Source organism: Poromitra crassiceps (genome assembly GCF_964638095.1).
Source record: "Poromitra crassiceps genome assembly, chromosome: 13".
Lineage (NCBI taxonomy): Eukaryota > Metazoa > Chordata > Actinopteri > Beryciformes > Melamphaidae > Poromitra > Poromitra crassiceps.
The window spans coordinates 20,844,405-20,862,543 of NC_139644.1; the positions used below are offsets into that span (position 1 = coordinate 20,844,405).

The following is an 18,139-nucleotide window of genomic DNA, read 5'->3' on the forward strand; positions in this document are numbered from 1 at the left end:
TTTGACCCCAGGAAGAATAGCTGCAGCTCTGCTGTAGCTAATGGGGATCTTAAATAAAGACAAATGTGTTTGTCATGTGACTTTTGTGAATAAATATTTATCAGAAAAATTCACTCAGTGTCTGTATTTTGTTACTCAACCAAAAGTGGGAGTCAGTGTTAACTGGTTGATGATAGTAGGTAATTTTGAGGTCAGTGCCCAACATCTGCCACTAGTATTCAGTGTTTCGACTTATAAACAGCAGATTCTGATGGTTAATATGGGACAAACTATTTACTGTTACTTTAATGGCTTTGTTTTACATTGGAACACCATATGATCCATTGATTTATGATTTTACATATTGTAAAATCTGTCATCTGTTTGCCATTGAGAAACCTTAGTGACATTTTCTCCTGATATAGGGTACAGTAAATGCCAGCATGCTTAATCTTATCACTTTTGTGAATGTATTCATCTGTTGTAATATGGCTTGGTGTTTTTTCATATTCCATACAGCTGTGCTATCAGTGACCTATACGTTACTGCTCCTTCCACTTCACTAATTCTCCTGCGTGTCCTGCTGCGGGGCGTCCCACAATTACCGGGTGGACCCGACACGGAAACATCTGGATGCTGCTGTCACAGGATCAGGGCAGAACCTGACCAGGACAGCCTTGGAAAACAGTGGGTCACTTTGTCCTTTTCCTGTCACCAAAGTCATAATGGTAGCATGTAGACTCCATCTGTAAAATGACATCTGTGCAGGGTCGGTGCAGCCAGCCAATTAGACCATTGATGGGATGAAATGTTTGTTTCCGTTTGGAGAAAATAGCCCACTGCCACAAGTAGCTATCCCAGAGAGCGCTCCTGGGATTCCACTTATATCGGCAGTGACCTTTACATCCAGCTGCAGCACATACTGACTCCCAGTGGCCATTCTCTCCAGGGAACTTTTTTATTTGAGAAATCAGAAAAACATACTGAAATCTTTCCATTTCCACTTCTACTCTCTATTCTCCAGGCACTTTGGCTGTTAATTCACTATTGAAGACAGACACTAAGTGGAAAACTCAAGCCTTTATACTTTCAATTTCTTATAGCTTAATCTTTGGATGATTTCTGAAAAATCCTGACTTCAGTTGAGACTGAAGCAGTATTAATTTTGTTACACCAAAGATGCAATTTGCAATTTCTCACCATTGTGAGAGGGTAACTGGCAGCGAGACAGAGCCTATACGAGCCCTAGCTGGGCCGTTAATGTATTGATACAAGTTGAAGCCTCACAGACTCAAATGTTCTTTCATCACAGTCACCATCAGCGGTCACCAAATGAACTGACAAAGTGACAAACAAAACAAAGTGACATGGTTGACGTGAGCCGGAGTGACACATCTCGCCAGTCTGCCGTGTTGTTCCTGCTACTGACAAAACATCAGTTTGTGTGACTGTAATTCTCCTGATAGGACTGCAGAGCCCCCTGCTCTCCACCAAAATCAAACAAGTCTCATTACAAGACGAGTACATTAATTTAACACAACATCTCAACAGAAGTCTAATTTTCCCAGTCATTTTTCTTGACCTGGACCCTCACACAAAAAAGACAAACATGAGGAAGACTTTTTTTTATGTGCATTTGATTTATTTTTGTAGGAAAATAAGTCTTTACATGCATTCAAATGTATTCATCAAGAAACGAGTTTCCAAAAATGGAATAAACAGTTGTACTTGGCTGGGGTATACCAGAATGGCACTCAAAGAGACATATAGTATATTACATACAAAAGGCATAGAAAAACACACAAATACAGTACATGTATGAGTTTGAGTTGAGTATGAGTTTGTACTGGTTTTATTATCACATCCCATATAGGTGGCTGTGAGAAACATGTAGGGCAAATGACAGAAGCCTCAACATTACCAGAGTCTCTCATACAGTTGACAGACAGATGCTGAGGGCAGACAGTGTGGGATCTCTGATGCCCAACAGACCCACATTACAAGACTTCACCTGACACTGTCTTTTTTCACTCTCTGGCTGATGTCAACAAGAAAATACACTTTTGTCCTAAGAAATGCAGATAAGACCAATCTATTTCCATTAGGTTTCCTGCTGTAATGAAAGCTACCCGGGAAGATAATTATTTCTTAATTAAATAACCTATACATCGATTGCCCAATCATCCCCTCAGCTGCCAACTCATATGTAAATAGATGACTCCTCCAAATATGCATAATGAACTTATGCAGAGAAGAAAGAACTACTAATCAAGTTAATTGATCCAATAAGTTAGTTCTGACCATTTCTGTCCAACAAGCCATGCTCGCTCTCTCTCTCTCTCTGAGAGGGGTGGGAGATAGACAAATATGTTGCTGTGCCATGGGACTATGTTGAAAGCAGTTGATGTAAAGTGCCACAGTCCATACTGCCAGGCATGTTTAACAGATGGGGTCCCCCTCCCCTGCACCCCCCCCCCCCCCCCCCCCCCACACACACACACACACACCTCCTCAAAATGCCCCTCCTGGAGGTGGTCCCTCTGACCCACTGCTCTGTAGAAACAGCTGCCCTCTAGTGGCCTCAGCTGGCTGTACCTGCAAGCCCCCATCAGCCATAACTACCTGCTATCTATTTATAGTGTAGTCCTTAGCAGATCTTAAAATGGCAACAGTAAAACACTCAAGATAAGAATTTATCATGGACGAATTGAACAGGGACTATTTGCCTTAGAGGGAACAAGACTGGCTTTAGGATGGTTTCAGTAAATCACCTGTGGCTTTTTGGGATCAGAGCAGCAACAGTGGAGCCAATGTCAATCACTGCTTGGGGAGAGGCTGGCCGAGTGCTTTTGGTGATTTATGTCTGTCTGCTGTTGGCTTGGCCTTGTTGCTCTGACACGTGTTGCCGACTGGGTGGAAAAACCCAGAGTCTTTCTGAGCGAGCACAGTGCTGCACTGTACGCCATACATCTGAGGGAAACCACGCCACAATGTATAGCTTTATTACTTCACATGGGGTTTGCTCAATTAGATCAACTATTTGGTGGGATTGATGCTTAGACAGAGGCAGATCTTTCAAATGGGATTTACTGAATTGAGAACAGAATGTACAGGCTTTTCTGATCTGCCCCCCGTCTATCCTCATAAAGTGAGTAATCAATCAGATTTGTCGCTTGTTTGGAAAGCTTCTGGGAAGGGTTTGAAGAATGTGGTACTTAGTCTCCTTTGCCCAAGTTATTCCATACGCCAGTTACTCTCCGCACACAGCTGTTCAGCAGGTCTCATCACAATGTTGGAAAAGGAATCACACTGTTTATTAAAACACAGCCCAGAGTGTCGCCACATACATTAAATACTGATACCGTAACATACAGGCAAAAGACTGGCTATTTATTTTCTTTGTCATTAATTCAATGTAGCCATGTAGCCAATACATTATTATAAAAATATACTATGTCATATTTCACATATATATATATATATATATTTTACAATTAGAAGGCAATTAAAAACACAATATCCATATAACTAATGCACTTTTAAAACCATCTGTTTTCATTTTCTTTATTTTACAAAAAGGTTATTGGAAAAAAAAAGAATTTTCATATAAAACACTGGTTTGAATGTAAAAATGGACCCCATTTCTGAGTCTGCTATTTTAAATCCCATTCCAAAAAGCAAAAACACATACTGTATAATACAAAAAAACAAGTGACTTTTACAAAAAGGATTGGTCTCACATAGGCATTTTCCCCCCACAGTTGGAGTAGCATGGCCACAGTATTCCAAAAGCTATAAACAACCAGGCTTCATAGTAACCTAGCACAAAATCTTGGCACTGACACTTGTATCACACAAACAGTGTTTGGTCTCACTATACTGTAATGGCTTTAAATTAAGACTATTCCATTACAACATATTGATATTGCAGCCTTGTGCAACTAACACTGAACGTGTACCAATAGGAAGACTGTTAAAAACACAAGGCTTGTCAATAGAAAAGGAATACTATAGCTGGTTTGGGTGTTGCTGGATGCAGGTAGCATTGGCAACTGGTAACTACTACTACCAATAGAGGACACCCCTTACAGATACCACTAGGGGGCAGTCAAATACAAGGCAGATGGAGGACCAGTTCAGCACTGGGATGTCTTGTATAATAGCTATGAAGAGCCAGAAACAAAAAACGGAGAAGTGGTTCAGGTTTAAAAAGTGTGAAGGTATAAAGACTGGATTGCTTAATATGCACATTGTTAATTCACGGAGAGAATGAATGGTTCCTCCAGGAAATCTCAAGAACTGAAAGATGTAGACTGGATAAGAAACTACCGGCTGTACTCCCCAGTTCCTGAGTGGCAGCTGGTATAGCACTATATTATCAGAACACACACTAAACCATTCACAAACGCACAATCAAACGCAATGTCACAGCAACATGAACACGTCATCGACCTTGGAGAGACAGCAGAGACAGAACATGGTGACTGACAGGACACAGCTGATGGGAGCCGTCGGGAAGGTGACAGAAGTTGTCATTGCATTAGAAAGTCACTGCTTTAGGCGCTGCCAGTGCATTGTGTTGTTGCATATTGCCTTTGCATTAATATGATGTTCCATTATCAAGACATTGTATTTTGATGTCCAAGAATTATGATGCCAATGTATTATGAAGTAAGTGTCTTTGCAGAGGATCAGCCAGAAATGAGCTAAGCCCAATCTCAACAGAACATATTATCATTCCGTAATTTTCCGCAAACAGGAAGACAACAGAGGTCAAGAGTCTGCTTCAGGACTTGAGGAAGACAAGACATGTAAACGACAGACTGTTGCCTAATATAGATTGCGTTGGTATGATGTTTGAAGTTAGACAGTGATAGCCCAGACAAAACAAATTGTCAGCTGCAACATCACAAATGTTCTTTACACACCTTAGTTAGTACATAGACACACATCTTCTCCAGCTTGCAGGATTCTTTAAGGCACCATGGTGTTTAAATATCCAAGAGAGATTGCAGCAGCTCTAATATTGACATAATTTTAATATGCATCAGTTTGTAAAGGAGGGTTAAATCCATACAGAGGGCTTGGCCTCTCCTGATTTGCTGCTGCTGCTGTTGTTGCTGCTGTCTCCTCCACTGCTGCCTCCTTTGCCGTGCTTCAATTTCTGTTTGCGCTCCTTTTGTGGCTGAGGCGGTGGCTGAGGATGGGTCTGGATGATGTTACTTTGGGGCTTGTCGTCCTGGTTGTCCCCGAGCTGCTCCTCCACCCGGTGCTGCTGACTGTAGGCCTGGATGGCCGCCTCCAGTTGCTCGTGAGCTTGTTGGATCATGTCTTTGTTCAGGGCCACACGGGCCTCCCCTCCAGTGGGGAAATTATCCTCATTGCTACCAAACTGCTGCTGCTCCTCCTGGGCAATGTTTGCCCGGTTCTGCTTGCATGCCATCTTGGCGTTGCTAAGGTCCGTGTAGGGGATCTGCTCTGGCTTCACCACAATGTTGTAGCCCGGTGGAGCCGACGGGGTGTTCCAGGAGAATGGGTAACCGACGTAATCAGCACCCCCATCCGCAACCACCCCTCCCCCAGAACCCGTGTCGGGCCCCGGCACCCCTACAGATCCCTCCACACCCCCATTGGTGCCCAGTAAGCTCAACTGATACTCGTCCTCCTGAGGCGGGCAGCGCCTACGGCGCAGGATGTCACAGATGGTACCGATGCCCAAGTGGAGCATCTCCCAAACGTTGAGTGTGAGGCAGAGGACAGTGACACCATACATGATGCGCAGGAAGATGGTCTTCTCTGTAGGCCGCGACACAAAGCAGTCGACGCTGTGGGGGCAAGGCTTCCCCGAACACACAAACACAGGCGCCACACGGAACCCATACAGCAAGTACTGGCCTGCAAGGAAGCCTGCCTCTAGTACTGTACGAGTCACTAGCTGCAAAACGTAGATCCGCATTAGCCCTTCGTCTTGGATACGCTTGCGTCCATCATGGCGGACCTTGGGTCTCGGTGTGGGTTGCAGTGGATCCCGTGGCCTTTTTGGAGGCTCAATCTCTGGCACCTCATAGATCATGGGGTCATCCTCCTGGTCCTCCTCTGTCTCCTCGATCCCCCGGTGCTGCCGCGCTCCAAAGCACATCTTCCTGGGCTTCCGGTGTGTGTAGCCCCCTCCTCCTATTCTGACTGGCGGGGCACTGCCTCCTCCTTTGGCTTCCTCCAATCGAGCAATCTTGTTGACAGCATAGCCCATGTACATGAGAGAAGGCATGGCCACCAAGATGATCTGGAAGACCCAGAAGCGGACATGAGATAGAGGGGCGAAGGCATCGTAGCAGACGTTCTCGCAGCCCGGCTGTCCGGAGTTGCAGACGAACTTGCTCTGCTCATCGTAGTAGATGGACTCTCCCCCGACGGCGGTGAGGACGATGCGGAAGACGATGAGCACAGTGAGCCACAGCTTCCCCACGAAGGTGGAGTGGTTGTGGATCTCCTCCAGCAGCCGCGTGAGGAAGCTCCAGCTCATGGTGTCGCTGGACAGTAGGGCAGACAGGGTCCCTCTCTCGCCGGCTCACAGACTCTGCAGGCACAAAGCAAGGGGCAGGAGGATGGACAGGGAAGAAGAAAGAGAGAGAAAGTACAAAGAGAGAGAAGGGGGAAGATGAGAGGGAAGACAAGCTATGAGTTCACAATACTTCCTACTAAAATCTTGCAGAAAATTTGAAGCGTGATCAAAGCAACTAGCCTGCAGCAGAGAGAGAAAATACCGATCAGGAAGAGACTGACCAGAAGGTGGAAACTGTATATTTATTTATAAGACCAAATAGTATTTCTTCTGAAAGTTCAGTGGCAAATCAATCATTGAAAATCAATTGAAAGTGGAAATATATCAATCGGCTAAATTCAACTAAGTGGTCTCCCTGAACTGAGGGAAGCAATATTCCTCAATTGACCTTCTGGCTTTTACTCTACCTGACAGTGTTTGGCACAACAATACACACACACACACACACACACACACACACACACACACACACACACACACACACACACACACACACACACACACACACACACACACACACACACACACACAAACACTCAAAACGCAGCGCCACAGCTGCTTTCAAGTTTGAGCTTTTTATTATGAGGATATTAGAGTTGAGAAGGGGGCCAAATAATCCAAGTAGGGAATTTTCTATCACCAAATACACATATTTTAATTTAACATCCCATCTACTTTTTCAAGAAATAAATCATGAGCCTTCTGAATTTGAGAAATCTTTAGGAGAGGGACACATTGCCTATGTAGGTTAGCTCTGGGCTCCAGGCGGTCCAACTAAACCAGCAGAATCAGCAGGTGGCCGGGCACAAACCAATGGAGCAGGGCGTCAGACAGCAGACCCACATTAACCCAGGCAGTGGCGCAGAACCCAAACACTGCTGTCCCTCAGGGCCGCTTTATGGGGATGGATATGACACCTTCACAGAACTTTTCCCCCCTTCAATGGTGCATGGCTTATTGTCAGCTGGACTGAGAGGAAAATCCAACCGTGAATACTGGCTTAGACTGAGCTTTTGTGGGCTTTTATAGGGCTTCCAGGGACGGCGTCCTTACCAAGAAGGTTGAGAGCTTAGTCAGAGCGGAAGGAGGGAAACTTTGTAGCAGGGGACGGCTCCCAGCCCCCTGCACAGTGTCTCCAGTAGAGGGAGAGCAGGAAGAGAATGTTTGGAACTGGACTCGTTATAAAACATGTGGACTATTGATGACTCTGACCATATAAGGACACGCCTGGGATGGAGGAGGTAGATGGGAGGAATCCTGTGTGTTTATGTGTGTGTGTGTGTGTGTGTGTGTGTGTGTGTGTGTGTGTGTGTGTGTGTGTGTGTGTGTGTGTGTGTGTCTGTGTGCGCGTGCGTGCGTGCGTGCGTGTGTCTGTGTGTGTGTGTGTGTGTGTCTGTCTCCACGTACACACACTACTAGACAGTATTCGGCAAGTTCCTTTCAAAATGTAATATACTACATATGACTAGTTAGTTTCATTTGAAAGTAATAAGTTACTTTACTTTACTTTACTTTACTGTCTGTGTAGAGTAACCTATTACACTACTTTTGAGTTACTTTCAAAATTCCACTATCCAAAATAGCAGCAGTAGTAGAATGACATCGCCATGCTGGAACCATCCCGAAAAATTATTTCAACCGTCTTGAAGTCAGTGTAAACTGCCCAAAATTCTAAGTGTTAACCTTTTCCTTTGTTATTGTCATCTATAGTGGTTATTTGCATAAAAACACACAATTTGATTAGGAAATGATTGTATCTTGTATGTGCTTTGATAAAAAAAAAAAAAAAATTGTAACTTGTGTTACTTGACAAAGTAACTGGTATAATATTACTGAAATCCTATTGTAATAAGTTATATTACTGAGTTACTGCTCAAAGTAATATATTACATGAAATATGTTACTTTTGCAATGCCCAATACTGCTACTAGATACAACAGTATGTGTCTTGCTGCCATATGAGAGCCAAACGGCTGAGCTGTGTACAGTGCTGGAATCAGACGAAGCGCTGAAGTCCTTGTGAGAACTGTGTGTGTGTGTGTGTGTGTGTGTGTGTGTGTGTGTGTGTGTGTGTGTGTGTGTGTGTGCCCGACATGTGTGAGTAAACAGCACATGGCGAGAGGACGAAGCGAGGGGCTGCCACGAGCACATGGAGTCATACGAGTGTCCTTCCTTCCATGCTCGTCTGACTTTTCGCCACATGACATCACCACACACTGTCTTTACGTAACCCTTACTGTGCTCCACAATTGTCCTTTAGCTATTAATACCCAGCTTCACTCACACACGTGCATGCATGGACAGTCAATTGCCACGGGTAAATTGCATTGATTTAATGTAAAGGTAAGACTATTCGCATTAAAGGCAAAATTCATTTTTTTCATCTAAATGTTAGTGTGACGTTGAGTCAAACCTGCCAGTGAGTTGAGTCCATATATTTAGGTGTTCGTGATCGTGACATAGGCATGACCTTTGATAGCTCAGCTGGTGACGACTGTACTTTGACAATTATCCTTAAGGTGCTGCCTCAAAGGAGTTGCTTGTTTGTGAGTGACAGGGTGTCCTGTGAGCAGAGATGGGAAAAGTACACACTTTCTTTACTTAAGTACAAGTACAGTTAATTGTGTAAAAAAAGACTCTGGTAAAAGTAGAAGTACTGATTCAACTTAATTACTCAAGTAAAAGTAAAAAGTACAGGCTCTGAAATGTACTCAAGTATAAAAGTAAAACTGTGCCAGGCGAATAGAAACTCACGTCATATTAATATAATTCAAATACTATTGAACTTAAAAGATCCCTTCAAAACATCTTTTAAGATGCATAAAGACTATACTTTGATTAATAAGGCACATAGGGCCCTATTCTCCCACAGGCCATCGGCGCTATTACGGGCCTTAACCGCAAAAAAACGTGCCTTGCGCCTGTTTCGGGAAAATAGCAATAGGCTTTAGGCTGCCAAATGCGCTTTAGGCCGAATGGGCGTGGCGGAGTCCCTGAATGCGCCGAAGTGGGCGTGTCGGCGCTAAATACCGGCGTACTGGTATCTTCCAGCCATCTTCCGACCTGGCCTACTTTTAGCGCTTTGCGCTTTTGAAAAGCAGGCCTAAAGCAGGATTCTGTGCACCGGGGACAGGAAAGTGAATGGAGAATACAATATATAGAAAAAAATACTTTAGAATACAATAGAATATAAGATTGCAACCCTTCTCAGGCTTTGGGTGAAGCTGTAATGCAGTTTCATAAATTTAGTTTAGGCTATCATAATAATCCCCATTTATGTGTAATATAGCTCTACGTTTTATTACCCCCCCCCCCCCCCCCGAAATTAGCTAGGCTACTAATATTACTAATATTCCTAATTAATATGTATTATTATTTCATTCAGATAATTGACATTATAGGCATGTACCGTAAAATACCAATTAGAAGCCGACTTCCAAATTGCCGCGGGTCCCATATATAAGCGGGGTCTGGATACATATTTTGTACATAAAAGCAGGTCCCAATTTGACGCCCGGTTAGTTTTTTCAATGTTTTCTTTTTACCTTTGCGACATCCTGTTGAATGCATCTCCCAAACACAACGAAGAAGAAAAATCGGATGAAGAATACGAACAACGAGGAAACGGGAACAACGAGGAAAAAAAACACATGCACGAAACTTGCTGATCAAAATTCGTTTTCCCTCAACATCTGATGATTCTGAAAATTGTGTAGGCATTTCCTGAAGATTTTTATACACTAAAACCGACATCTCTGGTGTAATAATTATTTTGAGAAATGTGCCTATGGTATATTTCCCTGCCAGCGGGCATAGAAGTCCGCTTCTAATTGGTATTTCACCGCTCTTTCACATGTGCGCTACTGAAGAGGGTGCTCCGTGAGTGATGAACAGCGGAGGAGGCAGCGCATGCAACAAATAATCTGCTCACATGATGATCATGTTCTCTCACCTTCAGCGGAGAAAGTTTAGTGGTAAATACCGGTAGGTCACAGTTCAGCTCAAATTTTATTTGATTTCATGTACAGGCCCGAACTGGCATGCAATGTGCTCTGCTGCGCTGAGAGGGAGGCGCGGCTCTCCCCATAGACAAGCAATCGTGTGGGGTGCTGACTGTAGCCAACTCATTAAAATAAATGGTTTAAATAAACAATTTCATACTATTTACAATCTTTGCTGAGCAATATTTTTGTACAAAAATAATTAAAGCAGGTCCCAAACTGCCGCAGGTCCCATATTGACGCGGGGTCTGGCTACATATTTTGTCAATTAACGCCGGGCTAATAATTGGTATTTTACGGTATTTACATGCTTGCAGTATTTTAACTGCAGTTAGATTGCTTTGAGAAGCATAATAATATGGAATAATAGCCTATATATGGAGATAGACAGACCGGATGAAGGGAGGGGGGGGCGGCGGAGCCCTTGGCTTTGTCTGGTTTTACCGGATTTGTCCAGGAATTGGAGCTTAAAAGGCAAGCGTGTGTCTCTTCCCTGCAATTCTCCAATGAGCGGACAATGCATAATTTTACGCTTAAAAGGCGTGGTTATAATGGTTGAGGCTGAGTTTAGCGCCGATACCAAGATATCAAGTGCGCCTTTCCACGCCCACTGCTTTGCGCTGCGGCTGGCGCTCGGCCTAGAAACTGCGCCGCTGCAACGATAGAGCCCTATATAATGCGTGAAATGCGTTTTGAATGGTGACAGTCAGAGGAAAGAGTGATTTAAAGCCTTGAGAAAACCTTCCTTAAGAACACTGGCCTGGTGCTACAGAGAGTTGGTTCATGCACTGCATTATTGAGGCCATAGTCTCTTTTGAGGTTGTGGGTTCGAGCCTTGGTCAGTTTTGAATGGTGACAGTCAGAGGAAAGAGTTTTAAAGCCCTGAGAAAACCTTCCTTTAGAAGTCTGGCCTCATGGTACAGAGAGTTCATTTTCAACCGATCAGTATTGAGGCTTTGGTGACTTTTGAGGTCGTGGGTTCGAGTCTCAGTCAGTTTTGAACAGCAACAGCCAGAGGAAAGAATGAAATGCTCTGAGAAAGCCCCTCTTAAGAAGTGTGACCCAGTGGCTCAGACAGTTTGATTGCTGCCCAGCAGTATTTAGCTTGTGGTTTCAAGCCTCAGTAACTTTTGAGGTCGTGGGTTCAAGGCTCAGTCAGCTTTGAACAGTCACAGACGAAAAAGATAAAAGCTCTCAGCGAAGAGCTTTGAGTACGAAGGGGAGCTGGTGGTGCGATGGATATGTCGACCATATAGATACATGGAAGCAATGCAGATGGCTAGTTCAATTCCTGCTCCACCACCACTACGTGGAGCTTGTCATAATGTCATTCAACTTATTACATTTAAAAGATCCACAGCTTTTTTGGAAAGATGACATGAGTATGAAAGACAATGAGTTTTGGCCTGTCAGATGTGACTGGGGAGGGCATTCCAGGGGGAGGGGGCGGCTGCAGCAAGGCCCTGTCAGAGGACCCCCTGTCATAGCTTTAGCAAAGAGATACCTGTGATGCTTGTCAAAGTGGATATAAATTGTATGATCATATTCAGTCAGACAGTCAGATGGAGATTTAAAATGGTGAGCATTTCTTATTATTTTTATTTTTATTTATTTATTTTTTACTACTGGGGAAGCCTGGCCCCCCTGGCCCCCCCCATTAACTCCGGCAATGCCAACACTTTTTTCCCTCTCTCTCACAGAGACACTCTCTCACCCAGAGGACACCCACGTTGCATTCAGGTACAGTCAGTTAAATTCAGCTTGAGGGATGGTGGTGGTGGTTGCTTAAACCTGCGCTAAACCTCTGGTGTCACTCCACATTTACTCTTTAGGCTTTAGGCAAGGTGCCACAATAGTCTACTGGAAATTTCTTGGACCCAGTAATGTTGTTTCTTATGAACCTTTATGATTGAAATGTCATATTTATGCCTAGTGGATGAAATTCAACTTCAACCAGCCTCTCTGCCTGGTCAATATGCCGCAGTGCTGTGTCCTTCATTGTTGGAATAAATCCGAGACGAAAAAAAAAACGATTAAACTGTCATTCTACCACTTTCCTTGCAATGAGAAAGAGAAGAGGAAATGGCTGCAGTTAATAAGGTACGTTACAATTCTGGGAAAGTACGTAGAAAAACAAAGTTTGGCGCTAAGTCTAAACAGATTATTTATAAAAATAATAATAAAAGTTAAAAAAATATTTATAAAAAGATATCTAAAAAGATTCACGGGATCCGCCCTAGTTGTTTTGAATGAGGCGAATGAGGAGCGGTGCCGCTTGGCCCCGGAGGTGACGCGGGGTGAACGTCTGTCGTCAGTCTTAACAACCGAATAGTCCACTTCCACTTATGTTTTCATATTGTAGCTTTAAACCTTGATCTGTGACTGTTGAAGTAGGTCTGACATGAAGGAGATAAGAGAGGAATATGAGTGTGTGATTTGAAAAAGAAAGTTGCGCTTCACAATTAGGAAGTTCTTTACCAGACTTAAGAGCCTGAAAATCCTCAGTAAATATCCTGCAGTCTTTTTTTTAAGATGATTTTTTGGGGGGCATTTCTGCCTTTATTTAGAAAGGACAGTAGGCAGACAGGAAAGGTGAGAAGTCAAATCACCAGCAGTCAAATCACCTGGCCTAATGGACAAGGTGTATGATTTTGGATCAGATTGTAAACTTTTTAGTTCAGCAATTCCAGACTTTTCTTTTAGAGCTTCAGGCATTATAACTGATTGGTAGTAGTTGTCAGTTTGTGACATGGTTTTTCCACGAAAGAATTGAACATAATGCATAAAAGCTGGGAGAGCGCGAGACGAGAGAGACAAACAAACAACGTTACATCATATTTGTCTGTCATGCATTAAAATTAAAGTAACTAGCCTGTTTTGAAAATGTAAGGAGTAGAAAATACAGATATTTGTCTTAAATTGAAGGGAGTAAAAGTAAAAAGTTGTCAGAAAAATAAATAGTAAAGTACAGATACCTGAAAATCCTACTCAAGTACAGTAACAAAGTATTTGTACTTCATTACTTCCCATCTCTGCCTGTGAGTGACAGGGTGTCCTAGGCCCCAGGTCCATTCGCCACAACAGCCAGTGGCCTGTCAAAGTGTCATTTAAAAAAACACTTAACCCCTACCTGTTCCTCTTTATACAATGCTCTGTCTGGACGAGACCATCAGCTAAATGCTTAAATTGTAATTGTACAGTAACTAATAACGCACGTTAGCATGCTGTCCCGCCATAGTTGGAAAATAGTGTGGAACTAAATGTGTGAGTGTGAGTAAAGATTGGTGAGTAATTGTGTTCATGAGGGCAGCACTATGCAAACTGAGGTGTTTGAGGAGAGACATGTAACAGTGATTATTGGGATACTTCCAGCCTCTCTAGTGCTTTGCAAATGAAGCTAGCCTCACTCTGTACTGTCATAGCCTTCCTAGGGAACGCACGTCACACTACCCTCTGACCAGATGAGGCACATATGGCTGCTACCTTAGCCACATTGATATAACCTGGCATTTTGTTTTCTCATTCAATTGATTTCTGTGGGATCTAGTGGGGCGGTTTAGGGTGAGAAGCTGACTCAGTGCATTGAGGTACCGCGGTGAACCAGTGTCACACCAACACCACACAGACACAGAGTTACTCTGAACCAGTGTCGCACCAACACCACACAGACACAGAGTTACTCTGAACCAGTGTCACACCAACACCACACAGACACAGAGTTACTCTGAATCAGTGTCACACCAACACCACACAGACACAGAGTTACTCTGAATCAGTGTCACACCAACACCACACAGACACAGAGTTACTCTGAATCAGTGTCACACCAACACCACACAGACACAGAGTTACTCTGAACCAGTGTCACACCAACACCACACAGACACAGAGTTACTCTGAACCAGTGTCACACCAACACCACACAGACACAGAGTTACTCTGAATCAGTGTCACACCAACACCACACAGACACAGAGTTACTCTGAATCAGTGTCACACCAACACCACACAGACACAGAGTTACTCTGAACCAGTGTCACACCAGCACCACACAGACACAGAGTTACTCTGAACCAGTGTCACACCAACACCACACAGACACAGAGGTACTGTGATATAAACAAATAGCATCAAATTGGTGGAAATCAGCCATCTGAGTCACACTTTTGGCCCAAGGTTAGACCCAGAAAAGGAAACAAAATGCTAAGCAACACCCCTCTAGATCTCCTCTGACTTTTTATATAATATGACACAGTAGCTTTGAATTGGAGTCACTTTCAGGATCAATGCTTCTATAGCCATAAGTCCAAAAGGTCACGACTGTGTAATCGTGTGTAGTCACACTACCAGCCCCTCTGGCACATCTTGGCCCACAAGGCAGCTCATGGTACGACCAGAGCAGGGGAAGGCCCGTGGACAAGGTCAAAGTTCAGCAGGGCCAGGTCCCAGGGGGCTAATTCCCCACATCACGACCACACGCCTCCACGCAAACAGACAGTTCCAGTTAGAATTACATTCAGCATCACTGGAGGGATCCCCTCAGTCCCTGCCTTTCATCCCTGTGGCTCTCACACAGACGGATACACACACACACACACACACACGCACGCATGCACGCACACACACACGCATGCACATGCACACCCACACACACGCACACACACACACACACACACACACACACACACACACACACACACACACACACACACACACACACCAAAAACGTACAGTGCAAAGCCAGATGAAAACAGTAACACCATGCATTGGGGTCAGCTGAGGTGTTCTCATTCACAGTATGAGTCATAGTGTGGACACAGTGCAGCAGCTGGGGGCCGAGCGCTGGGGAGGGACACTGGGGAGATGAGGCCACCGTGGGACAGCCCCGGACCCCAGGAGAGGACAGCCCCGGACCCCAGGAGAGGACAACGCCGGGTGGGCCAAGTGTTAGAACTGTGTCATAATGAAATGTGTTGCATGCATCATCTATTCTGGCAGTGGTTCTCACAACCTGGGGGGTCGGGACACCCAGGGAGTCGCAAGATACATTTTAACATTCGTGCAATTTTTTCGGATTTTTACATTTTTGCTATTGCATTTTGCTAAATACAGACTAGATTTCAGACTGGATTCCCTATATGGTAGTCAAATAAAATCTAATCAAATGACACAAATTGATTAAAGTTGTTGAACTGTTCACCAGCAGTATGTTTGTCCTCAAAGGGCCGGTTGTAAATGTAACACGATATAAATGTATCTAGCGTACGTGTTATCATATTTTAGAATAGCCTCTAATTCGATTATTATTGTTTTTCTTTTTAGTAATAACTTAATACTTAATAACTAGCTCTGAGAGCAGAATTATATATAGGGAAAACAATGGAAAACAGATAACTAGTAGCCTCCAACTATTATTCAATTGACAAGAGCTATTTTTAGCTGTATTGTGAAGAATTGTATTCCGCAAATTGTATTGTTTGCTAGCTCTTGCGGGCCACATAAAATGTGGTGCCGGGCCGGATTTGGCCCACGGGCCTTGAGTTTGACACATGTATTCTAAGGGGTTACAAGCCCAAAAGGGTGAGAGCCATCATGGGGAGCTCCGCAGAGCAACAGGTGCATCCCAGTGCATCCCAGCTAGTCATGATTGTGTCTCTGTATGTCAAACGTCAACACCGCTCTCTCTGATCCTTTGTGCAGCATAAATGATAAAACTATGCATCATCTCTTTCATTCCCTCTTTTCCCATGGCAGCCTGCTTTGTTATCTGTCCCTCAAGCAATGTAGTGCAGCTATATAAATGGTAAATGGTAAATGGCCCGCATTTATATAGTGCTTTTATCCAAAGCGCTTTACAATCAGTAGATAGTCTACATTCACCCATTCATACACCGATGGCGGCAGGCTGCCACGCAGGGTGCCTACACACCATCGGGAGCAAGAAGGGTTAAGTGTCTTGCCCAAGGACACAACGACAGCAGCTGGGAGGGAGCGGGGATTGAACCGCCAACCCTTGCGTCGTTGGCCGACCCACTCTACCTCCTGAGCTAAAGCCGCCCCTAGCTACAGTGTCTCTCTATCTCTCTTTCTCTCTGTCTCTGTCTCTGTCTCTGTCTCTGTCTCTGTCTCTGTCTCTGTCTCTGTGTATGTGTGTGTGTGTGTGTGTGTGTCTCTCTCTCTCTCTCTCTCTCTCTCTCTCTCTCTCGCTCTCTCTCTCTCTCTCTCTCTATCTCTCTCTCTCTCAAGGTTGAAATGACACTCATCCCCAAAGGGATCAAAATACTTTAAAAGTGTTTTGTCTACATATTCCTGCTAGGCACAAATATACACATTAACATGCTCGCACGCATGCACGCACACACACACACACACACGCACGCACGCACGCGTGCACACACACACACACGCACACGCACACACACACACACACGCGCACACACACACACACAGACACACGCACGCACGCACACACGCACACACACATACACACACACACACACACACACACACACACATACACAGGCCAACGGCAGTTTAGATAATGAATGCACTGTAAATGGTAGAATAAAGCCCTAATGAGTGTGCGTGAGGGTAACAGATTTATCACACTCTGGTTGAACTTTAACCAAGTGAAGCATATTAAACGAGTATATTTATAGACAAACAGATCACGTTTTAGTGCTCTAACTATTACTGTGCATAATTACTGAATTAATGGATTTTTAATGAATAAATCTGAAGGTATCCGATTGTCACAATTCAGTAAGTATCAACAGGGGAATCAGATAGCGTTCACTGACTGTGATCATCATGTTATTTTCTTGTATTTGTCTCTGCTTCTTTCTCTCTCACATCACACTCATTCAAATATGCACACACGCACACGCACACACACACATACACACACACACATTTCTCCCCTGCAGTGTAGAAATGTCAATACATGCGTGGGGTTAACATTTCCTCAGTCTGCAGCATCAGCCTCATTGTCATTTACATATCTCTCTAAAGCGATCAGAAAGAGGATCCCGAGACAGATCCAAAAAAAGAAGCTGTCTATGTTTTGTGCAAGATCGATTGGCCTCTAGTTGATCCGTCTGCACTGCTGTCTCATGAGAACTCCTCATTTTGACATTCCACTTAACCTATGTGTGATTATGATTACATCTTTGCTTATGTACATTGCTGTATGTTGACTACATCATCATCATCATCATCATCATCATCATCATCATCACCCAAACCAGCCCCTTACCCAACTGTAATTAGAGCCCATTGCTCCACTCAACAAACAACTTCTTTAGGGACTTTTGGTTGATTACACACTACAGTCAGAAGCTAGTAAGCATGTGTCCCCATGCATGCTAACACTTTAGTATATTCTATATGCAGTGATATTTGGTGACTAGAATTATCCAAATGAAGACTAATGTTTTAGTAATAAACATGTCAGTATTCTTTATTTTATTGTTATTATTATATGGTCTTTACATTCACAAGTTATAAAAAATGAACTATCATTGACTCAAGCTGCTGTACCTATCAAAACATTACTATGTTTTGTATCATATTTGGTGTACATTTGACCAAATCTCCT

The 18,139-nt window shown here is 43.8% G+C and overlaps 1 protein-coding gene across 1 annotated transcript; it reads right to left on the reverse strand.

The window, feature by feature from the left end:
* Window positions 1-5,044: 5,044 nt before the first annotated feature.
* gjc1 (gap junction protein gamma 1) lies at window positions 5,045-6,502 on the reverse strand (the record flags this gene model as incomplete). The annotated part of the gene is made up of 1 exon (XM_083649099.1): window positions 5,045-6,502. The coding sequence occupies one exon, from the start codon at window positions 6,500-6,502 to the stop codon at window positions 5,045-5,047; it is 1,458 nt and encodes a 485-aa protein (XP_083505225.1).
* Window positions 6,503-18,139: the final 11,637 nt, after the last annotated feature.